Genomic DNA, 25396 nt, shown 5'->3' with positions numbered 1-25396 from the left:
TTCGAACTTTACAGGCTGGATGTGAAAGTTCTGTAAATAGCATTTTGATGACTGTAATTTCAACATGCAGCATGTTCCACATGATCGCCTGTTTGTTTTTTTGTTTTTTTAAGGGTGGTTAAAAATCCTTTCACGTGTTACAGTGTTATTACGCCCTCAAACCAAATTCATCCATGCATGTTTCCCCTCCAGTTCGAGCCTTTCATTTGAAGTATGATGAGGCAAAGATAGACCCCAACGTGCAGAAGTGGGATGTGACCGTCCTGGAGCTGAGCCGCCACAGGCGCCATTTGGACCGGCCCGTCTTCCTGCGCTTTTGGGAAACCCTCGACAGGTCTGTCTTCATTCTTGTGCACGTCTATTTATACCCACAGGGCTCCAGACTGACTTTTTTCACTAGGAGAACAGTGGCCCCAACTGAAAATAAATACTTAATATATATAATATATTAGATGCAGAAATTACAATGTGCTGTTTAAAATTCAGTGTCACATTTTATTGTGCACTTTTGAAGATGCAACATAGAAAGTAAACCGACAGCACCATAGTTGTTATGACAGTACAAATATTAAAATAAATATACCATATATACCGTCAGAATAAAAAAAAAAAAGTGCCTAATAACAAAGTGCTTAGTAACCTTTTGGTCATTTCACAGTTAAAAACAACACTTTAACAAATGTATGTAAACATTAGGGGTCGAGCTGACTCTTGAATTTGGTGAAGGGTAGTTCTTCCTTAGCAATGAAGTAGGCCATGTAAAATTTCAACATCATCTCTGCCTCATCTGTGCTGTTTTACAGCCTCTGGTCTTCTAAAAGCAACCGGCAGTGGCGTTGCTTTTTCATTTATTAACATGTCACGGCATACTCTATGCTTGAGGCTAAGATTGTGTTTAACTAGTGTATTGTATTTAAACTGCGAAGTGGCTGCACTGTCGGCAAACTTCGTGTTCCCCGCAGTTCTGTGGTAGCGCTGCAACATTCGCAGTTCATGGAGTTCATCTTCTTACAGTACCTCAACCAGCTGAATTCTGACATCCGACTGTGAAACTGTAGACTCTGGCACAAGCACACTAGCCGCAGGTCGGAAGAACGAGTCAATAGCTGGCTTGCTCATTGTTTAGACGCACAGGGCGGTTGTGATATCTGTCTCCTTCCCACAGACAGACGTTTACGCGCGCTCGGTTATCTCTAGGACCCTCCCCCTCCACACATTAGCCACTGGCCATTCCCTATCCTTCTCACACACATTGGCCTTCCACAGATTCTGGATTCATTGATGTTTAACGTTGTGTTTTAAAAAAAAAAAAAAGTACTGGTCACACGTGCGACTGGATGTAAAATTCAGGCACACACTCTCAAATTTTGGTCACAGTCTGGAGCCTTGACCCATCTATCCGTTTGTTTGTTTCCTGTGCTACTGTTTCCTGTTATTGTCAGTAATGCTTATACAACAGTAGTGACATGAAGACATTGGCATTGCACAAACTCACCCTTCTTCCCTTCCTCTTTTCTCAGATACATGGTGAAACACAAATCTCACCTCAGGTTCTGAGCCCAGATCACAGCGTCCATCTCCGAAAATCCTACAAATGATTGAATTGACCCTCCAACTCTCCTTGGTCCACCTCTTGCAGACGTAGCCCCTCTCGTCCGAGCTGCCATCCCATCTTCTAACACGATCCCCATTGTAACAGGAGAAGCAGGACACATTTTCCAGCGGATTCCTCGGGGACTCCTAATGAAATGTGCTGGATATGTTGTTTTGGACACTGGAGAGGTGATTTAGGGGATTTTTGTGTTTTTGTTGTAATTATTTTCCGATGTTTTCATAAAGTAAAAAAAAATATGTTTTATATAAAAAGGGCAACATACTGTGGAAACAATTTAAATGCGGTATTAAGCAAGATAATGGGGTCCGAGGGAGAGGAGATTTTCATTTTTTCTCTCTCAATAATACAGAAAAAAAATTGTGAATTCAGCTCGGAGAGAAACATGAAAATGACTCTCGGTACAAACAAAACAGCCACTGACTTTGAGGAAACAGACTTCCTTTACACTTTTTCTTTTGTTTTGGGTGTTTGTGGTCTGAATGTACATATATGATATGATGAAACCTGTCCGATCCAAAGCTCTTTGAGCAGAGAGGACACAGGTAAGTGATTTGTTAATACTACTCTGCTCTGGCTCAGTGAGATGATCTCTGTCAATATAGCACATCTCTTGGTCATGCAATGACCTGGTTAAAGTCGTTTTCCTCTTTGTTGGAGTTGTGCTAGAGACGAGAAATGGTGAAAAGTGTTGCTTTAAGTCATCACATGAAAATAGACAATAAAGCCTCAGAGAAACAAATGTGTACAGCCTATTGTAGATCATTAGTGTTCACTTTATTAATATTCTTTTCCCTGTAGTCTCATTACGTGTGTGTGTGTGTGTGTGTGTGTGTCATTAGTAGGGTGATTGGAAGATCTGGCACCATGGCTGGTGTGATCCCAGGTTGCCTCGTGTTTAGCTTTTATTTGAATGTATGGGAATGAAAATGTTTAAGGGAGACCTGAGAAAGAGCAGTCCCTTTAGGAGACAGGAAACAAGGCTGGATTACCAACAGGGCAAGGCGGGCAACTATGCCTGGGCCCTAGACCTAGAGTCTAGGCTAGGGGACCCAAACAATTCTAGTTTTTCTGTCAGTTGTTTTTTAGTAATTTTATTACTTGTAAATTTATTTGGGAATTAGCACAAGTACAGTACATCACTTTGCTAGGTGGTCAGAAACACGATTCCTTATGAATGCTGATGTTGCTCCATATCGACTGGATGTGTAAAGAGGGAACAGCTGCCAGAAAATCAGATTTAACTAAACGTTTCATACATTAATTTTCAAGAGCCAATTTTTATATGGGGCATCTAATTAATAATAGGTTTTCCCACTACTTTTAGTATCACAGAATGTATTTGCAACTCGATTCACATCAAGGCCGGGAGCCAGGTCCACTCCTCAGGATGTTTTTTGCTACTTTTTTTTTTTTCACTATTTCCTATTATCTTATACCTTGGGCCGTCACAAGTTGATAACAACCAACCCCAACTCGGCCCCGTTTGGTCTCAGGGGCTTTTTTTTTGGGGGGGGGGGGAGCTTTTGGCGGAATGATGTAATTGTGAATATTAAGGTACTGCAGCTACATAAATGGTCGTATAACCCTATAATTTTGCATGGGGTATCCTGACCCATAGGGGAAACTAGCAGAAAAAGATTCTGGGGATTGCTGCCTTTTTGCTGTCAAATATCCTCAACATACCCCAAAAGACAAAAAAAATGTCTGTCTGCCTGACAAATTGTCATCAAAAGTGATCATTTTAAAGCATATTATAGATATCACTGCCTCAAATGTACATGAAAAACTTCCCAAGTTTATAAGCTTCAATTTCAGTCCAAGATGACCTTTCTATCTAGAGGATTATCAATCCAAGTATCAAAAGTGTGGGGTCTGGGTGTCTTTCCCCCAGGGATATTTTGAGCACCAAAGACTAATATCCTGCATTCTGATACAATTTTATGCACCAATTTATGGTGGGAATACCTTTATTTATCCTATGAGAAGGAAAACACATGATATTCAAAAAATATAATGGAATATAAAGCAGTAAGGGGGGCTTTCACATCAGGGACCTGAACCTGGATCACAAAGTTGACCCCAAAGCAACGAGGACAAAAGGAAAATAGGCTACTTATATTTGTCTTAAATGTGGTGAAGGGAGGATACGGGCATTAGTGTAAATGGAGCATTGGGGCCCGGTCGCTACGCACACACTACGCTCAGCGAGGAGCGGGTCAGTGAAAGATGAGAAAGGTCTCTGCATGTTCTGCAGTGTTAGTTTTGTTTGCTGTCACATTACTCAACCCCGTATTTGTGAATAAAAATATCTGAAGTGAAAGTGTTTTTAAGTGGGTATATGGAAATTCTGGAGATTTCTTAGTGGGTATACTGCTTAGCCTATACCTGCGTATCACGTAGACTACATCACTGCACTAACCAACCAACACCCTAACCCTTCATGTCACATCCTGAAGTTATTTAGCAAAGACAATTTGGAGGTAAGTTTATCTATTTTTCTGGTTATAGAAATATATTGATTCTATTGGGAGATTGGTGTCCTATATTTTTATACATGTAAGGCGCCCACTCTACTTCTAGATTGATTCAAGTCAAACTCAGGGTCTGGGACATATTCTGCTGGGATCTGTGGAATAACCAGTAATTATGAAGCGAGGCGAGCCAACGTCATATGACTGCCCATGCCAAAGGAGTGTTTGTCGAAGCCATGTGGGAAATGACAAGTGGCCGAGGCGAACATACAAAGAAGCAACAAAGAGATCTCAGACCACGTGAAATCACTGCAAACGGCAAGTGCAGCAAACAGTACGAGCTTTTCAGAGTTGTATCAATCCATTTCAGCTTGAGACTTCTCAGCCTTTGACAAGTTTGAGTTCAGGAGCAGCTATGCCAGAAGAGGTGCGCTATGATGTGAAGAATGCCCTGAAAAATGGCAAAACTCAAAAAGAAGTTCATCTGTGATTGACTTCAAACTAAAAAGCTCCTTTTCTTTGAACCCATCAAGAGGAACAGATTCAAGACAATTTTGTCTACCACACCTAAAAGGAAGCTTGTGGCATCAAACCAGAAAGTGATCCAGTACAAGGCCACAAGTGGGTTTATCTTTCAGATCTTCATCAAATCACAAGAACTTAAGTCACAAATTCACATCTCTGACCTAATGACCTATCCCTTGACTCTGACGCCATACTCCATCTCAACAATCGATAGCTTTTTCGCAAAAAAACAAAGCAAAAGGAATTAATCACATGATCAAAGATGCTGAGAATGCACAATTTTTCAAAAACCCTGTCCATCAACTCGTCAGGCGGATCCATGAGAAGCAGAAAGTGGCAAGCCAAAAGACCACATCAGTTTTCAGCCAACTTGAACAGCTCCACTTTTCTGGACCAATGATTAATTAAATTGCAACATGGGAACGATACAGACGTTACAGTGATGGACAGACACTGATCTCCTCCTCTCGTGGCGATGACTGGTTTTCTGTAGGGGGAAGGGCTGTTATTGTGCGGAACATTTTGTCACATTCTGGAAAACAAAAATGGTGTTGTTGCCACACAAGGCTGGATACGTGGCATTGCCACTCCTGCACTAGTGTGCTATTTTTTATTTTTATCGTTTGTTTTAATTATGAATTTACGGAGGAAAAAAAAAAAAAGCATGTACTGGGGACAAACGCTAACCTCAAGATCTCGCGTTTGTGACATGGAGTAGGTATTCCTTTTCAGAATCCTGTGCCAACAAATCATCAATCAGACTCCTTTTCAAGGAGACGCAAATGTTCCTCCACTTTTGCTGATATTTTCCTCCTTTTAGTTCTTTCTGAACACACATTATTTCTATTTAAAAAAAAAAAAAAAAAAGCATTTTAGTTTTTAGCTATGATTACAGGGGATCAACAGCCACATGCAACTTAGCTAGCAGGTGAAGAATACAAACAACGAATCTCACCAGTTAACTTAATTTAAATTTGCAAGAACTATAGACTAATACAATAACAGGCTTAAATGAACTGACAACATAAGTTATACAACTTACACTTCTCAAGGATGCACACGCAATCTCAAATGGCTTGGCTGTCTCTTCACTGTTGTGTCAGCAAAGTAGCTAGATAGAAAGACATAGAACTCCTTAGCCAAATAACCACAAATTCAATACATGCATTTATTTTACATTATAATTATTACTTAGGTTGCCTATCTTTGAAGTAAAAACAGAAATTCTACAAAGGGAGGGAAAAAGATTGATAAAGAATTCTCAAAGAAGGCTGGCTTGCCCAGGGCCAGGCCAGCTTAGCTGCGTCTTTGCGTCTCACTGTCTACCTGTGTGTTATTTTCTGACTTTACCTGGTCACAATAAATAACTTAAGATAATATGGAGATGCCTGCTGTTTTCTAGCAAAAGTTACATAGGGGATACACAAGATATCAGGTGAAAAACGTCCCGATATTTTGTGTATCCCTTATGTAACTATTGCTTGAAAACAGCAGACATCTCCATATTGTCTCAGGTTGTTTATTGTGACCTGGTAAAGTCAGAAAATAACACACATGATGGCAGGACAGACCCTTTGCATGTTAGGGGAGGGGATACACATTATAGCAGGTGAGAAACGGCCTGATATAATGTGTATCCCCTCTGTAACTTATATGGCAGACAGGTGAACAAAGCGGTTCATTGAAAAGCCATATTAAACTAAATTAAATTAAAACAGAAATCACGTTAGAGGGCAGGGAGGGACGGGTTAGCAAAGACGAGGAAAAAATATTGTTCATTAACCTGCATGACTAACATAGATAGGCCAATAGGAGCATGTCAATATGGAACTTTGGAAAACACTGTGGATTAATCCACAATATTAAACGACGCATTAAACAATTCACACGTCGCCTTAATGTAACAGACAAATACACGTATTTATGTAGATAAATGAGATCCTTACTATGGAAAACCCTGTCGAGTCTTCCACTATCTAACTTTTTGTAGTTCCAACGAGACAACCTGTAGGGGGACCGACGCTCCGAGTGCACGCGCGCTCCCGCGGCCAGGGGATACAAATCCTGGCGGGGATAAGTACCTTGGCACGACACCGGGACCCTGTCCTGCCTGCGCATTGCCGCTGCTGCCTCTTTTTTCTTTCTCTCACTTTTCCGGCGGGTGACGCGCATGCCCGCTCGCGGTGTGAAGCGCGTGTCCGAGCTATTCTCAGACATGCACTACAATTGACATTTTTTACAGCAGACATTTTTGACTTGTCATAGTAGGAAAAGCACAGCTGAAATTGATAACCTTTACGATGGCTCAATTCCATCAAGTGTCCTAGTAAGTTATTTCAGTGAGTCAGCATGCCCAATACCAGGGCCTCTCCTAAGTGGCAACAGACAAGAAATGAGCACACAATAGGAAAATGGCACATGGAGACAAAATGGTAGCCTCAGCTTCAGCCCAGTAGAAGTGAGAACATTAATGGATAGAAACCCTAGCCGATAAAACTTTGCTAACATTCACATGCATCAGTGTTTTTGCAGTGTAAATGCAACAAGTGCAAACATTAAAATGCCACCAGCTGGTAAAAGTGGAGAAATGGGCATTTCACAGCTTTTTTTTAACAGCTTGCTAACTATGCCTGTTCGACTGCCTTGCTAATGTCACAACCAAATCCTTCTAAACAATATCTTTAACTCAAACACTCAAAATATGCTCAAAATATGCTTGATATTGACTTAATTAAACTTGTCTGTTCAACGCCATACTTTAACCAGCTTTAATTACCAAAGCTACACAGCTGGCTAGCTACCTCACTAACTGAAAGCTAGTTAGGAATTAGCTAGCGTTTAGTGAATGTTTAGATAGTTCCTGTCCTCTTAACTAATACTCTCCAAAAAAGCTTTTGGTTAACATCATGCGATAAAATAAAATCATCCCCTGTTTAGAGGCAGATTCTTACCTGCCTTTTGTTAAAAATAGCATCCATGTCTGACATAATCAATTTGGAATATCTTAGGAGTAGAGCCCAGCTGGAGCCCACTTAGTTTAGCCCATCTACTGCCCATGTGGGGCCCAACAACAAAGCCCACTCTGTGCCCATGCCCAGCCGAAGCCCAACCAGCCCAAGTGAGGCCCATGTGGACCCCAACTGGACGTGTTTGCAGGGATGATATGATGGAAGACATCATCCGAAGGCCTATCATTTCCATAGAGGCTGGTCAAGCTTTCAAGCAGTGACGGACTGGCCATCTGGAATTTGGGCAATTGCCATAAGGGCCGCACCCCTATGGGCCACTACTGATAACGTTATTTTATGCAACTTTATGCATGCAGCCGCAAGGTGCGTGAAAAGATTAACTCGGAAGGCAGAGTTACTAATTTCCAAGCTAGGTTGTTGACAAAAATAGGGCCGGTGTGTTGCAAATGTGACACACCCAATTAGTGTCCACAAGACATTTCATGTATATACTATAGATATGATTAAATAGTATCTCTCTCTATAAATATGTATTACTACTGTCACTTTAAGGAGTGACATAGCGCAATCAGTTGCGTTCCGGTTGCTATGGGGACGGACCTCCGCTCGCTCTCAGATGCAATTTGGGAGAAGACGAGATAAGCTGCTGTGTCAAACTCTCTCTTTTCAGGTCAGTAATGGGTAAACTGCCCATCTTTACTTGTTGGGGTCTCAACCTTTTTTTCTTAACGCCTGTTAATATAACAATACAAGTGTACATAGAAAGTTTGCCATTGATCGAGGCAGCTAGCTAAGCTAGGCTACTGTAAACAGTCAGCTACCGTCTCGCGAACGAGCTGCGGCGGAAAACTGGAATGACGTCACGGCTAGCTGCCGTCTCGCAGCGAACTGGGTCATTGTCATCCCATTGATTCATGTAGCATAGCATTTCGAGCTCCGAAACTCTTCTTGTTAGAAACGGTTACGTTGACAAGTTTAATGAGTATGATTTAGTAAATACACACTGGTTTTAGAAATGATTATTTTGCCAACTGTAACAAGTAGACATAAGTTTTGATGTAACGGCCATATGGTCATGTTAAATGAGTAAATAAGCGATGAGAGTGAATGATTTTCTTCTGATGTATATTGAATGTAAATAAGGTATGAAACTATAGAAATATATTTGATACATTTTTGTTTTAAGAATAAGTGATGTAAATGTCTGATCCTGTATTTCTGTGTCTGTGGGGAATTCTCTTAATACGACCAGTATTCGCTAGGCAGCTATATGTAGCAACAACTTTAATAACAGTGTAGCCATGTGAAGTGCACTATGCAGCCATAGTGGCCTTGAATAACTGATGTAAGTTAAAATGTGAATATATAGAATGTGATATGGTGTTATTTTGGAAAATGGAAATATGGCAATGTTTTGTGATTTATTCTGAATGAATAAAAGAGATGCAACTTCTCGGGAGAAGACGAGAAAAGCTGCTGTGTCAAACTCTCCTTTTATTTCACCTGTCTTCAGGAATTTAAATTTGTTACCCGGTCTCCTTGCCTGGGACCCGTAACACAAATGCCAGGGCCGTTTTTTGATCCCAGTCCGTCACTGCTTTAAAGATAATGCAATGCTGGAGTTATGTCAAAAGAACTTCTACCAGGGATCTGTTCAAAATATGAAGAAACAGACGTGAGGGTGATCATTTACATGCAGTATATCCAAACTAAAATGTAAACAGTTAGAGTCAGAGCAAAAGACTCTGACATTTTCTTCATCCTCCTGTATTATGCCAAGTCATCAACTGTCAACATCATCTTTGACATGGGAGATAGACTAATCAACATCAACCAGCTGGCTGAAGATTATTCACAGGAACACATTTTTCTACTGTATTATCTATCATTTCACCGTGTGGGGAATTGGCAAATTAGCGCCCCTGCTTGCTGAGAAGGTACCGTGCACAGAGAAGCTGTGGGAGAAGGGGAAATGGGAGGGGGGAGCGGGGGACAGTTCACCTCTGGGTCGAACGGGTTGCTGGGCATAGGAACCGATACCGTTGGTGCTCCGCTAATACTGAGCACCCACAGAGGGACCATGAGCCTCCTTGCTTTTATGCATGACAAGGATCTATCGGAGATCTACCCCAACTTTTGGACTGCTCTCAGGATTGCACTTACTCCGCCAGTCACTGTGGCTGAAGTAGAGAGGAGCTTTTCAAAACTAAAGTTGATCAAGTCATACCTGAGGTCAACCATGTCCCAGGAACAGCTCACTGGCCTTTCCGTCAGTATCAATCATTCAATAGGGGAGCAGATTTCATATGATAACATCAGTGATGATTTTGCATCAAGGAAGGCCAGAAAGGTCAGGTTTTAGTTTGTGTTTTCTGTTCTTAGTGCAATAGTGTAATAATTAGATTCTCTTTAGTGTGTTTTCACATTTGTGTGATGAAGGATTTGTGCTATTTAGAATATTTATTCTATATTTTATTTGCATAGTATTCTTAATATTTTATATTATTGTTGCTCTCTGCTCTTGTTACATTTGATTGTATATCTTTTTGGCACATTTATATATTTTATTATAACAACATAAGTGAAAGAGAAAATGATATTTCTCAATTGCACAAATCCTTCATTAGAACATTTGAAAAAAACACTTCAAGAGAACAAGAGAATCCAGTTATTTAAATATTGCAACTTTTTAAGTTGCACAATCTCCACCTCCAACATTTTCGAAAGACAATGAACACAATTATGTACAAAATATGACATATAAGTTATCAGAACTTAAAATAAATATACACTATTATATAGTAATTCTGCAAAATTCAGCAATTTTGTTTGTTTGCCCGAAGGGGGTCTCGCCCTGGGTGTAATTCAATGTAGAACCGCCACTGCAGCTCTTCTGGCCTTGCATGCGTTTACTGGTGCTGACTGCACTTAAGCATTCAAAGGCAAAGGGAAGGTCCGTCCGATAAAGATTCTTAATCAGAATTCAAAGTTTATTCAGTGAAGAGGAAGAAAATGATGATTGAGAGTTTATATTCTACACTAATACAATACACTAACATGACCAGTCGTCAAAGTACAGCATGGATAAGCAGCAAAAAGATCTAAGAACCAAAGAAATGTTATCTATTTTATGTTTGAGCTGTATTTTAGTTTCGCCATTTGGCTGTAAAGAATGTTTACCTGTACAGGTTACTAACGTTTACTCAATTGACGGTTGGCTTTTTGATAACAGACTGCACACTAGAGTCATCTTTATTCCTTGTGTTGCAAGGACTTTGTGGACTTTAATAAATCTCACATTTGGTTAATTGATTTTGTGTGACTGTACCCTATGTTGCACCCTGACCCCAGTCCACCTAGGGGCATAACATTACTCACTTTTCATGCAGTTCACTTTATATAGTATAGCAGTACATAAGTCAAGTCTCAATTCTTGTTTAAGATATTGTTATTGTTAATGGTAATGCCTAAAAGTTCTTTTTTCTCCGATTTGAGGTACAGTGGAGAACGTTGGTTATACCAGCTGTAATCCTCTAGATAGAAAGGTCATCTTGGACTGAAATTGAAGCTTATAAACTTGGGAAGTTTTTCATGTACATTTGAGGCAGTGATATCTATAATAAAATGCTTGAAAACGATCACTTTTGATGACAATTTGTCAGGCGGACAGACATTTTTTTGTCTTTTGGGGTATGTTGAGGGTGATATTTGACCGCAAATCTTTTTCTGCTAGTTTCCCCTAATATTAGGGTTATATGACCATTTATGTAGCTGCAGTACCTTAATATTCACAATTACATCATTCCCCCATAAGCTTTTCCCAAAAAGGGTGTTTTTTGGCCCCTGAGACCAAACGGGGCCGAGTTGGGGGTGGTCGTTATCAACTTGTGATGGCCCAAGGTATAAGATAATAGGAAATAGCCAGAGCTAATTCTGCTGCTCAAAGATTAGTGGAGGAAATAAAAAATATAATATATATATATAAAATATATAAAATATATATACTAAACTTCTCAGTTAAAGGTGCTGTAGGTAGGGTGAAAACCAAGGATTTAGCCAAAGAATTTGAACATCGACAACTTCTCAGTCTCCCCCCCCCCACCCTTTCTGCTAAATCTAAGCTAAGCCCCTCCCCCCACGGGGTGAGAATGAATGTGTGTGCCTGAGCAGTGATTGACACGCAATTAGACACCCCCCCCGGCCCTGATTGGTGAATCTGAACAGGGAGCGGTGGATTTTTGCAAATCACACTTTGTATTTGCATTTAATTACCTGCTTCATGTAGTTCTACTGGAACATAGGGTCAGTTTCAGCAAACATGACAGAAAGTTAGTTTTATAAGTCTTACCTACTGCACCTTTAAGTTTGGTTGACAGCTTTTTGCTGCAAGGTCAGGATCATACATAATCATACATTAACGTTTGCTGTATTGTAACATGTACTCTGTATCATGTGTTCCTTCCACAGTCTTTGACATAAAATGCAGGCTGGCTGCAAGGCTTTTGTAGAAAATCCTGACTGGGTAGCCTGGCTACATTCTTAAGGGTTGAACCCCTAGTAATTGTTTTCCAGCTGTATTGGCAGATGAAGTCTGTAGGGGATGTTTCCTAAATGAAGAGTAATGAGTGCTTTATCAGCACTGCTCAGTCCACACAGTGGGTGATTACGTATACTTCCAGGGCTAAACCACGCAGAAATATCTGGAGGCAATGTGCACAAATAAAAGGAACAAAATAAAATGAAAGATGAATTTCAAAATATCACGATATATGTTTTCTTGGGCTGAACTAGAAAAATAAATTTAATTATGTCAAGGTCTTTATTCCCTACTCAAAACAGTGTCTTTATTATATCCTTCAGCTCACTTGTCTTCACTTGGGTGTGAGAAGAAAATCTAGAACGAGGGAAGGTGTAGTGTGGTAATACGGATAATGAACGAGAAAAAACACAGACAAGTGAGCTTCCTCACCAATCGGCGAGGGCAGGACAAGAGTGGTAAAGCAGATAGAAATAAATATAGACCTCTGGAGCCTGAGGGACTCGCACACAGAGAAGGACAAATTGTATCCAGACCTCCTTCCTCTTTTATAACATCCAACTGTTTGACCCTGCTTCACTTTCTGAAGTCACCCTCAGCAGAGATGCAGTACTCTTTTTAGGTCAGTAATTTGTGTCTGCCGGATTTTGATGATGTCCTGGAACACAATGTCAAGGCTTAGAATTGATTATGTAGTAAATGCACAATAGCAAGAGTAACACTGAAACGGAGAACATGATTATTTCCAGTGTATGCATTTTATATTCACAAGTCAGAGAAACATTTCTTGGCCTCAGAAATGTTGCCCCTTAGCATTGCTGCTGTGTTACTGTATCTGTCTGCAGCTTTGCAACTTAGAAACTGTTAAAATATGGCTCTGATTATAGTAAAGGTGTCACAAACAGGCAGATCACAGTGTAAGATGTAAGAACCCTTCAAAACATTCACACAACATTTCTTAGTATGTAAAAACGTTGATTTTACGTTTCTGAAGTCTTTAGCTATGAAGACAAATTAAATTCTCAATATTGGTGACAATTGCATGTTTCTTGATAAATAAAAAGGAGATTTACAAACACATAACGATTTGTGCGTATGGTGTTCACAAATTTATTTGCAAACAAATACAAAACAATTTTACAACTAGATACAACCCAACTTCAATAAATATCAGTATTTTACACACACATACACACACACACACACACACACACACACACACACACACATACATATATATATATATATATATATACAGTATATTTTCAACTTCAAGTTCATAGATCTGTCCTGAGACACTGTATGTCCATGTCTCCCCTCTGATGGAAAGAAGAAAAGGCTCAAGAGTTGTTACATACTGTACACTATGCTGCTCTGACATGTTCCTGACATGTCATTAGGACTGGATGAAGCGATGCAGAGCACACCAGGATCCAGCAAATGGCAATCACAGTCTGACATGGAGCCCAAAAACAAATGTATGATCACATCCTAATCATCAATAGCAATATGTTATTTTAATAAATAATATTGAGGATGGTTCCTCATCTGTTTCTGTTTTGTCAAATGTTTTTTCTTTGGTTTATTTACAGAATTTGAACTTCTGTTACTTTGACCTTCGATCACAGCAGTCCGGGAAATCATTTTGAAATGTGGACTGTAAACAAATGAATCAATGTTGCCAGTGCCATTCTGTGTAAACAAACATGGAATAAACACAGCAGAATGCTGCATCATTTGCTGGAACGTTACAATATATAAAATATACAAAATGAAAGCCTTAAGGCACCAAATGTACAGTGTCATCTTTGATCAGGAAAGCAACAACTATCCCAATGCTGACTTTGTAATCAGATTAAGGTGTTGTTGATAATGTCACAATATCGAGATAATATCATAAATCATTAGGACTACTAATATTACTTTCTTAAAATCAAGGGAAACATAATAATTGGCAAAATCATGACAAACCTCATAATTTGAAATTAGTCATATTATGAGGAAGTCATATTTTATTATAATCTTTCTGAAAGTGGGGGAAGTATTCTTATATCTCACATGTATCTCTGAGATCAATGTGTGTATGTGTTTGTAAAGTATATGCTTGGTGCTTATTATTGTGTGTTGGCTTCAGAGCAACAGCGTGATGTCACAATCACAGTTACAGTTTGCGCCATGTTTCTTAACCTTTCGGGGAATTGCCTTTCACAATTATTAACTGGTTCTTCTGTGAACTGGGCACCTCGCTCTGCTCTAGTATTTTAATTCTTGACAAAATGTCTGTGAGATATCTTGGATTTGTTCTTTTGGTTTGGTTCCCAGGAGGACTGCATGGTAAGAACACTAAATTCTATTGCCTATCTTTTTTTTCTTTGTTTTTTAAAGCGTTTCCTTATAGTGCTCTCTTACTTATCGCTGTTTCAGCTCAAAGTGCAGGTCAGCAGTGTCGTCCTCCGACTCTTGCTGGTGGTTATTTGGTCCCGGAACAAAACACGTATTCTCATGAAGAAAACCTCATGTATGGCTGTGATAACGGACTTAAACCAGCAGTGGAGGGTTGGTGGGCAACAATCACTTGTCAAAATGGTGAATGGACGCCTAAACCACAGTGTATAGGTAAGTGTTCTATAATATCTCCCCTGGTTTATTTGAATGAGATGCTGAAAGCCTGCAGAAGTGTTTTTTAGCGTAAACTGTGTGTCACATTATGTGTTTTATTTTTATTTGAATACCTTCTTGGAAAACATTTATTTATGATATTTATTCTATGTAAATATTGCAAAAATGATGAAGTCTTCCATCTGTCACTGTATGACACTGTAGAGTAAAAAATACATTTAAATTATTTTTACATTTCTGATACTGTTCATAGTTCATAGTTAGATCTAAGATTGAAGAATAAATAAAACTTTTATATCATCATTTTGTAATAAGCATCCAAATAATCTCATCGTACTTGGTAAATTCCACTTGTTTTGTTTTTACTGAAATACCAACATTACACTGTAGTTTACATTAGAACAGTAAAGTCCTGAAAAACCAGACTTTCAGGGGTTTCCAAGTAATTATTTACAGGGATCTTTCGCTGAGCTGTAACTATAGACTGTATGTAAAGATGGACGACATGACAGCTGAAATAAATCCTGATGATAATGTTCATGAAAATAATCATTTTGTCATTTGAATTGTCATTCTCAAAATAAAAAGAATTTCAGATACACCATGGTAAAAATGTGTTGTTGTTTTTTTCCTCAGATGAAAAAGCCTGCATTCCACCAGACATACCTAATGCACAAAACAAAAAAAACTCAAAAGGTTGGTATGAGGAAGAACAACGATTCAGGGTAAGATGTGACGAAGGATATGAACACAAAAACCGTGATGCTACAGCCATATGTACAAATGGAACATGGTCCTCTGTGCCGGTCTGTGAGAGTGAGTAAGATGTTCTATATAAGCAAGCTGTTACACTAACAGTGACCAGAATAATCTCAGTGTCTAAATCATAATTATTAGTTTGAATCTCACCAACTACACTAACCAAGGCAACCAAGTAACCACTCAACTGAGCTCTACACTCAGATCTGAGCTTTATTTTTATTTTTTTTGACAAATGTGCTTATTTTCACAGAAAGTATTGAGGCATGTGGTGAGCCCCCTAAAATCCCCCATGCAGTCATCATTCAACAGGAATACCAGGAGTTGTTTGCTGCAGATTCAGAAGTGCAGTATGAATGTGAAGATGGATATACTTTAGAGGGAGGAGGAACCAAAGAAAACATCACTTGTATGTCTGGAAACTGGACTGAAGGCCCAACGTGCAGTAAGTTATGGACAATGTGATGAGATATGATATTAGAGAGAAGAAGAAGATATTGTGAGATTTCTTTTTTTAAGATTATTTTTTGGGCATTTTAGGCTTTTAAGTGACAGGACAGCTGGATACATGAAAGGGGAGAGAGAGGGGGAACGACATGCAGCAAAGGGCCGCATGTCGGAGCTGAACCCGGGCCCACTGCGTCGAGGAGTAAATTTTTTTTTGTTGCCCCCCCTCCTTCTTTATCCAAGGTGTAGTCGGAAGAGATGTGTTTTTAGCCTTCGGCCTTCGATGCACAGGTTTTCGGCCATCCTGATGTCAATAGCGAGCTCATTCCACCATTTAGGAGCCAGGACAGCAAACAGTCAGATTTCATTGAGTGATTAGTTCTCCCTCGCTGTGAGGGGGCAGCAAGCAGGTTGGCTGATGCAGAGCGGAGTGGGCGGGTTGGGGTATAGGGTTTGACCATGTCCTGGATGTATGCTGGGGCTGATCCGTTCGTGGCCCTGTATGCAAGTACTAGTGTCCTGAAGTGGATGCGGGCAGCAACTGGTAACCAATGAAGAGAGCGGAGGAGCGGTGTAGTGTGAGAGAACTTGGGGAGGTTGAAGACAAGTCGAGCTGCTGTGTTCTGAATGAGCTGCAGGGGCCGGAGCACATGCAGGCAGGCCAATCAACAGGGAGTTGCAGTAGTCTAGACGTGAGATGACTAGAGTCTGAACCAGAACCTGAGGAAAGGAGAGAATTAGTTGGGTGTCATCTGCGTAGCTGTGATAAGAAAAGCCGTGCGACTGAATGACAGACCCAAGAGAGTTGGTGTACAGAGAGAAGAGTAGGGGACCCAGGACTGATCCCTGAGGAACCCCAGTTTTGAGTGGGCAAAGTTCTGGGGTAGATCCTCTCCAAGTTATCCGGTAGGTTCGGTCTGCCAGGTAAGATTTGAGCAAAGAGAGCGCAGAGCCTGAGACACCGAGATCCTGGGGTGTCGAAATGAGGATCTGGTGGTTCACTGTGTCAAATGCAGCAGAAAGGAGGAGAGAGAGGCTGCTCTAGCGATGTGAAGCTGCTCAGTGACAGCAAGGAGGGCAGTTCTGTTGAGTGGCCAGCCTTGAAGCCAGACTGGTGGGGATCAAGAAGGTTGTTCTGGTGGAGATAGATAGAGAGTTGATTATAAAAGGCACGCTCAAGAGTTTTGGAAAGAAATGGAAGAAGGGAAACGGGTCTGTAGTTATTTACTTCAGACTAGTCAAGTGTTGGTTTTTTGAGTAGTGGGGTCACTCTTGCCTCTTTGAGGCCGTGAGGGAAACAGCCAGTTGACAAGAAGATGTTAATGAGATGAGTGAGGAAAGGAAGAAGGTCAGGAGCAATAGACTGGAGAAGGTGAGAAGGGATAGGATCAAGGGGGCAGGTGGTTGGGCGGGCGGAGGTAATCAAAGTAAGAATTTGATTTGGAGATAGAGGGGTGAAAGAGGAAAGAGTACTGGATGTGATCGATGGTAAGATGAATTCAGGAAGTGTGGTGGAGAATGAAGAGCGTATGTCATCTATCTTTTTTACAAAGTAGTTGACAAAGTGGGTTGGTAGGAGGGAGGAGGGAGGAGGTGGACTGGGGGAATCTAGGAGGTTAGAGAAGATGGAAAAAAGTTTTTTGGGGTTTGGAGAAAGAAAATTTGATTTTGGTTTGATAAAAAGAGCTTTTTGCTGCTGAAATAGAGGCAGCAAAGGAGGAAAGAAGAGACTGATAGGTAAGCAGATCATCTGGGTGTTTAGATTTCCGCCATTTTCCTTTCCGCTGCCCGTATTGTTGATCTTTCAGCACGCACTGAGTCAGATAACCACAGAGCTGGGGGGGTATTTGCGAGCCTGCCATGAAGTAAGAGGGCAGAGAGAGTCAAGAGAGGAGGATAGAGTAGAGAGGAGAGTGTCTGTGGCAGCGTTGGGAGGCATGAGTAAGAAATAATCAGATGGAGGGAGGGTTGATATAGTACATGACGCCAGAGAAGAAGGCGAGAGTGAACAAATATTACGGCGGACAGGTATAGTGTCTCTTGAGATATGGTTGTGAGCTTGGGAGAGTGGGAGAGAGAGAGAGAGAGAGAGATGAATAAATAGTCTGAGGTATGGAGTGGAGTAACAGTGAGGTTGGTTGTAGAGCAGGTTCTGGTGAATATGAGATCTAGGTGGTTGCCAGCTTTGTGAGTGGGTGGGGAAGGCGAGAGTGAGAGGGCAAAAGAAAAGAGAAGGTGTAGAAAGGCAGCTGACTTCTCTGTCTGGATGTTGAAGTCGCCCAGAAGTATCAGCGGAAGGCCACTTTTTAAATATTTACTAGTTACTGTAATGAAAAAAAACGGAATTTATAGCCACTGGACATTTAAAAGAAATCTGTATCATTTCAGTACAGCCTTACTGAGTGGTTTTGGGATAGCTAGGGTATATATCATAACCTTCACTCACCTTTGAAGGTACCCTCTTTGAAGCCCCTATGGTTTTATAAAAGTGAAATACAAATACCCAAATAACATAGAATCACACACACCACAGAATAGAAACATACATACACAACATTGTATAAAAGGTTGATCTAATCTATCCATAGAACATGTGTATCTAACTTGTTGTTTTGTTTCCACTTAGACAGAGGAACCAGTTTAGGTCCTAGAGATGGTGGAGGTACATCTGGCAGCAGGACACCACCTGCAGGTGGAGGTAGGTCATTGACCTTTACATCATTGATTGGAAGTTAGATTTACTTTACAATTTACATTTTCTAATTTTTAAAACTGTTTGATTATAATTCTATATCAGAGAGTAATGGATGCCAAAGAACATCCCAAAGTGAAACTAACAGGAGTGTCTTCTGTTCTGTATGTATCCTACATACATACACAACACTGTATAAAAGGTCAGACAAAAATAAAAGCAATAACACAATAACCAAAGAGACCTACTGCTGCTTGGATGCAAATTCATGTTCAAAGTACAGTGGGTTAGCCTGGATGCCAGCTGAACTTAGCCCCGCCCAAAACATTCAAGGTCGGGAAGTTCACATTCTGACTAGAATCTGAGTATGACCATGTCAGGCTAACAGTGGGCTGCCAGACTTTAAAATACTTGTTAATGAAGCCTCCTATAGGGTACTTAAGCTAGATGTGCCATGACACTCTTTAGTCATTTGGAATGCCCTGGGAGTTTGTAAGATTTCCACTGTAACAACATTAGTTTCTGAGCTAATAATGAAAAAAAGGCAAGCGCATCATCCTGAGCACATGACAGTAAAGCTTCCCAAGGTGCTACCCCAAATATTGCAGTTGCTGGATTTGGTTGTATGTCTTTTTTTGGGGAAGCCCCCTATGTAAATATGAATGGACTTTTTATTTAGCGCTTTACTAGTCTTAACGACTACTCAAAGCGGTTTAACATATTACAGGAACAATTCACACACATTCATACACTGTGGTGAAGGCTGCCGTACAAGGTGCCACCTGCTCATCAGATAAACATTCACACACATTTGCACTCTGATGGTACAGCATCTGGAGCAATACAGGGTTCAGTGTCTTGCCCAAGGACACTTCGACATGGAGTAACAACATTAGTTTCTGAGCTAATAATGAATAAAAGGCAAGCGCATCATCCTGAACACATGTAGTCATCATCCATCAGGAATACCAGGACTTATTTACTGTAGATTCAGTAGTGCAGTATGAATGTGAAGATGGATATATTGCCCAAGAACACTTCGACATGGAACTGCAGGGCCAGGGATCAAATCACCAACCTTCCGATTGGTAGGCGACCGCTCTACCTCCTGAGTCACAGCTGCCCCATATGGTAGATAATACAAGATGAAGTGCCTTCTACTGTGCCCTTCTAGTGAAGGAAACATTATCTAATGCCTATTGAATGTGAAGATGGATATACTGTAGAGGGAGGAGGAACCAAAGAAAACATCACTTGCATGTCTGTAAACTGGACTGAAGGCCCAACGTGCACTAAATGATAGACAATGTGCTGAGATATGAAGTGATTCAAATAAATGCAAACGTGACAATTGAACATTCGCTAAACCCCCTTGAGCAGCGATTGTCTGAGTTCATAAACCATGATAAGGCATGGCAGGCCTGTCAAGTTTTAGATTTCTCCACACACCAGAACAATGTGCATTGGGATGTAGTAAAACTGATACTTGGTAGGCTATCTAAAGAGTTTGGAGGGTGGTGTGTGGGTGGTCTCTTTTTTTAACCAATTATCCAATAATACCAAAAATACAAAGCAAAAGTGTCCAATTAAGTGTCCTGTAGTGGGCACTTGCAATAATATCCTTCCTGTCAGGCAGAGGAACCAGACCAGAGATGGGACATGGTGGCGGTACATTAAGGTTATTAATACAGGTTATTAACCTGTACTAAATATGAATAAGTAAATCTATTGATCTAATCTATCCATAGAACATGTATATACTGTGTATCTAACTTGTTGTTTTGTTTCCACTTAGACAGAGGAACCAGTTTAGGTCCTGGAGATGGTGGAGGTACATCTGGCAGCAGGACACCACCTGCAGGTGGAGGTAGGTCATTGACCTTTACTTCATTGATTGGAAGTTAGATTTACTTTACAATTTACATTTTCTAATTTTTAAAACAGTTTGATTATAATTCTATATCAGAGAGTAATGGATGCCAAAGAACACCCCAAAGTGAAACTAACAGGAGTGTCTTCTGTTCTGTATGTATCCCTTTATCTGCTCTGTATCTTACAGGATCGTTTGCCACCTCTGGCTCGAATGAGAGAGACAGGAAATCTTCATTCACAGCAGGTAAATCATTCATATTCATTGCATCACATGTATCGGACTAGGTCTATGTATTCAGTTGGTATAACTTTTAAATATTTATTATCTAGCTGGCTAGTTACTGTAATGAAAAAAAACTGAATTTATAGCAACTGGACATTTAAAAGAAATCTGTATCATTTCAGTACAGCCTTACTGAGTGGTTTTGGGATTAGAGATGGTCCGATACCATTTTTTGCTTCCCGATACCGATTCTGATACCTGAATACCGATTCTGATACCTGAACTTGCGTATCGGCCGATACCGAGTACCGATCCGATACTAGTGTGTCATATATTTTATTATGTTTTAAGAACTGTATACTACTATCCCTGTATGGATGTGATATGATTTCTATCTTTGTTGTCAGTCTGGCTCAGGTTAAACTCTTTATGAAACATGAATGCTACAGAACGTTCTTTTATTATCCAGTTTGACAGTCAATTATAACGGAAAAAGAACATAAATAAACTATTTGCCCCCCCATGGCATTCAAATCTTTTTATTGAGATTTAAAAAAAAAGTGAAATACAAATACCCAAATAACATAGAATCACACACACCACAGAATAGAAAAATAAAAGCCATAACACAATAACCAAAGAGACCCACTGCTGCTTGGATACAAATTCATGTACAAAGTACAGGAGGCTGCCAGACTTTAAAATACTTGGTAATGCAGCCTTCTGTAGGGTTCTTAAGTTTCTCTAGCTTTAGATGTGACATGACGCTCTTTAGTCATTTGGAATGCGTTGGGGGTTTGTAAGATTTCCACTGTAACAACATTAGTTTCTGAGCTAATAATGAAGAAAAGGCAAGCACATCATCCTGAGCACATGCAGTCATCATCCATCAGGAATACCAGGAGTTATTTACTGTAGATTCAGTAGTGCAGTATGAATGTGAAGATGGATATATTGCCCAAGAACACTTCGACATGGAACTGCAGGGCCAGGGATCAAATCACCAACCTTCCGATTGGTAGGCGACCGCTCTACCTCCTGAGTCACAGCTGCCCCATATGGCAAATAATACAAGATGAAGTGCCTTCTACGGTGTCCTTCTAGTGAAGGAAACATTATGTAGTGCCTAGTTTCGCTTTGCCAGACCTTCCTCCACAGTGTGGAGGAGGAGGGCCTGGCTAGTCCATACAGCATTCCGAGATGGGAGAAAAATGTGCTCTGGTTTATTGGCATTTCTTTAAGCCAATCACAATCGTGATGGGCGGTGCTAAGCTCCGCAATGAGCTGCTGCAAAATAGCCTAGGGAAGGAATTTGTTTTGGTGGAAAGTGTACGTTCAAAAGTTGTTTTAGACGTGCGAGAGAAAACTCAGATTGAACAGATAGTCTAGCTAGTTGTCTGGATTTACCCTGCAGAGATCTGAGAAGCAGTTAACCATAGACCTCATAAATCCACTGGAGTTTAAAATTCCAACACAAAGAAAGTGGAAGGCAACGGACATCGGCGAAAACACACGCATCCGGCGGAATTTCCTACGGTACCGGAGCAACCCCGGAAGTGGAATGTCAAGGATATAAACTATGCAGTGCCTTATAATGCGCATTGGATGCTTGAAAACCTTCTGCAGGCTGGTGACCCACCACATGTAGCTCGTGCCGGAGTCTGCCACTGCCAACAACTGTAATTGGCAGTGTTTGTGGTGAGAACCCAGTGAGAGATCATGTCTTTATCACTGCACTAATGACTGGTAATGATTGGTTAGAGTGCCTGCACTGGAGAGGGTGGGATGTGGTCGGATAGTGTGTATATTCTGTGTGCTGCACCCTCCCAGGGAAGCTCATCGCTGTCAGGTGAAAGAAGTGGTGACGTCATGGTGACAGAGACCACAACAAGGATAAAACAAGGATTTAATTTAAGCTTAGATTTTAGGTAAACAAAATAACAGGCTGATTGCACAATGTTTATTTTATTAAGTTGTGCTGTTGCTGCTGTGATCACTACTTCATTAAGATACTATGACACTGTTAAATAACCCCTTTTTTAAATTTCAGTCGTCCACTGTGGAGCATACCCAGTTGTACCAAACGGTGATGTTGTGAAAGAAGATCCAATGTTTTTGAAATACCAATGCAATGTCTTTTATAAACAAGTGGGTTCAGACACCGTGAGGTGTCACAGTGAAGGCAGCTGGTCACAACTACCCATCTGCCAAGGTATAAACAAGTCAGTAATACTATCGTCATTCTAAAAGTCTATCGAAGATGTTACAAAAAAAAAAAATCTTTCTGTTTATTTTGTGCAGAGGCAGACTGTATCATAGATCCTGCTCAACATCCTGTGTATGGTATTTCACTATCTGGACGTGTATATCTAACTGAAAAAGAAACAAAGTACATTCAGTGTATTTGGAATGATTACAGCATTCGTGTTCAGTGCATCAATAGAATACCTGTTTATACCGAGTGTAAGTATATAAGTAAGATCTTTACATTTTAATTTGCCACAATGCTTTGAGTTTCAGCAAGTTTGTATGAATGAATTCATTATTGATTAATTATTCACTGCTGCATTGCTGTCATTGGACTACTTTGTAGGTTGTCATCATAATTACCATCTAGAGGTGAGTGCTATTCTTTGATTTATAAATCAAAGATTTTCATTTATTATCATAGTTTTGTGTATTTAATGTTGGATAGCACTTTTTTAACTTCATTATTCGGTTTTACATGAATTATTTAACTGTAAACCTTATTACTTCCTGTCTGTGTTGAAAACAGAGACTTTGCTAGTAAAGCACAGCCGACGAATCGCTGCTCGACACTTCTAAAATTCCTCCACCAGAAAACGATACCCAAAACATTATTGCTTTTTCATTTGGATCAAGAATATATACACACAATGTTGGAGCTTATTTTTATGACTGGAACTCTTGATGTATTAATAACATGATCTGTACTTTTAAATAAAGTTGATATATCAACAGCAGTCTGAATAAATGTTCACTATAGAAATCTTAACAGAGATCTTTGTATTACTTTCTCTACAAAGTGTAGAACTAAATATGGATATATCAGTAAGCATTAGTTCTTATATTAATATAGCCTACATGAGGCAGCATTACTGCAAAGTATGCCGACACATGGACAGACAGACTCACAAAGACCATTGTGTGTTTCATTCATAAAACCTTCAAATAATCTTAGAATAGAATGGAAATGCTTGCGTATTTAAAACATATTATTACTTAATGTAGCGGCCCCTTGGATTTATTGATCAAGACGCAGAGAGTTTCAAACGGGATGTGATTTATTTCTTCCTCTCAACGAGCACCATGCACCATAAGCACCATGAACACCGTGAAAACTACAGAACAGAAGAAATACAAAATGCTTCTATGTAGTTTCACAAATAATTCGCACATAAATCATGTTCACATATTAATCATGTTTACACCCAATACAAATCATTTTAACATTTTAACTAATAACCAATATGAAATATGAAATGAAATATGTTTTTTAAAGCTATTATGACAAATAAAATATCACATGCTTCTTTTAAATGAAATACAATATATTATAATTGTTCACAGAATGAATATATTGCTTTTATCTTGATGACATGTGCAATTAACCCATAAACAAATGAAGTAATGACATTCTCTTTTCCTTTTCCCTTCTGATAATAATACACACGCCACACATTTTCCTTCATACCTCATTCCGCTGCCCTCGAGGGCGCTAATCGAAGAGTTTCCGCCATCAGCTAGCATGCTCTCTAGCTCGACACACCCTCACAGTTCGGAGCTCTTAGAAATAACAGGTACGAACAATACAAAAAGAATTAAGTAAATCACAATGTAAACTCTTTCTTTACAGGATTCAAATGGATGAACATGATAAATAACTAATGTGTTTACAAGTTTTTACCGTTCGACCAGCTGTTTGTAACATAAAAACAATATGGATCATGGATCATTTTATTTCTACAGTTAATAGCTGGCTTTACCAGCTGACTTCTCTATTGGCTGGTGAAACAGGTGACGTCTCTTACTCGTTCTAAAACCAGCCTCTGCGACTGGAACAGCTGAGTCTGAGCGAAACCATCAGCTGGTTTGAGTCGAGCTGAGACGGGCCGGTTCAGACCGCTGAAACGTTTCTCTGCGACGTTCTGAAACGGTTTTCTTTGGTCTGAAGTGGGCGTAACGAATGTGTTTTTAGATATTCTGTTAATCCAGAAGTGGTGAAGACCTGGCTGGATGAATAACTGAATCAAGACTGATCTCTGATCACACCAGTCCAGGAAATCATTTTGAAACTTGGGCTTTAAATAATCCAAAAAAAAAAACAGATGATCAAAAGCTATCTGGTTGTTTTACTCTAAAGAGACAAATACATCATTGTCATCGCCTTTCCCAGAATAATTAACAAATGTTAAATAGGCTACAGTTAATACAAAAAAAACTGTGAAGATCCTTGAAGTACATAATGTGACAGTAAATTATTGAATTTGATGATCAGTGTAATCTGAAAACAAAAAGCAATATTGAACATAAAACTGACTAAATAATGTTTGCTTCATTTCTAAAGTAATTACAACAAAATCCAGAGGCTTTCTGTATTTGTAAGAAGAGCAAAAAAACTGTAGCTTATGTTTTTCTCCTTTTCT

At 39.8% G+C, this 25396-nt stretch overlaps 3 protein-coding genes and 1 long non-coding RNA gene across 6 annotated transcripts in view; 3 read left to right on the top strand and 1 right to left on the bottom strand.

The window, feature by feature from the left end:
• cdc73 (cell division cycle 73, Paf1/RNA polymerase II complex component, homolog (S. cerevisiae)) overlaps window positions 1–2358 on the top strand; it is a 26017-nt gene extending 23659 nt beyond the window's left edge. Inside the window, exons 16-17 of the mRNA XM_078264485.1 lie at window positions 193–334; window positions 1521–2358. Of these exons, the coding sequence (XP_078120611.1) occupies window positions 193–334; window positions 1521–1557 (179 nt within the window). The 3' untranslated portion in view covers window positions 1558–2358. The remainder of the gene's footprint in view (window positions 1–192; window positions 335–1520) is intronic.
• Window positions 2359–4689: 2331 nt separating this feature from the next.
• On the bottom strand, window positions 4690–7804 carry LOC144526816 (uncharacterized). Its single transcript, XR_013502778.1, has 3 exons — window positions 7563–7804; window positions 5654–5722; window positions 4690–5098 (listed from the first exon to the last, which is right to left on the bottom strand). It is a non-coding gene; the product is annotated as an uncharacterized LOC144526816 (long non-coding RNA).
• A 181-nt stretch (window positions 7805–7985) lies between these two features.
• Window positions 7986–25396, top strand: part of LOC144526813 (complement factor H-related protein 2-like) — a 29569-nt gene continuing 12158 nt past the window's right edge. For all 3 annotated transcript variants that reach the window (XM_078264483.1, XM_078264484.1, XM_078264482.1), the window contains exon 1: window positions 7986–8250. The gene's annotated coding sequence lies outside the window, so the exon portion shown is untranslated. The remainder of the gene's footprint in view (window positions 8251–25396) is intronic.
• LOC144526812 (complement factor H-related protein 1-like) lies at window positions 14136–23745 on the top strand. The gene is made up of 11 exons (XM_078264481.1): window positions 14136–14451; window positions 14542–14733; window positions 15373–15552; window positions 15749–15940; window positions 18569–18640; window positions 20430–20501; window positions 20694–20750; window positions 22780–22941; window positions 23031–23192; window positions 23323–23348; window positions 23506–23745. The coding sequence occupies exons 1-11, from the start codon at window positions 14394–14396 to the stop codon at window positions 23515–23517; spliced, it is 1185 nt and encodes a 394-aa protein (XP_078120607.1). The 5' UTR covers window positions 14136–14393; the 3' UTR covers window positions 23518–23745.

This window comes from Sander vitreus, chromosome 12, assembly GCF_031162955.1.
Source record: "Sander vitreus isolate 19-12246 chromosome 12, sanVit1, whole genome shotgun sequence".
NCBI lineage: Eukaryota > Metazoa > Chordata > Actinopteri > Perciformes > Percidae > Sander > Sander vitreus.
The sequence above is the reverse complement of the archived record's forward strand: the minus strand, read 5'-3'. Positions and strand labels throughout refer to the sequence as shown.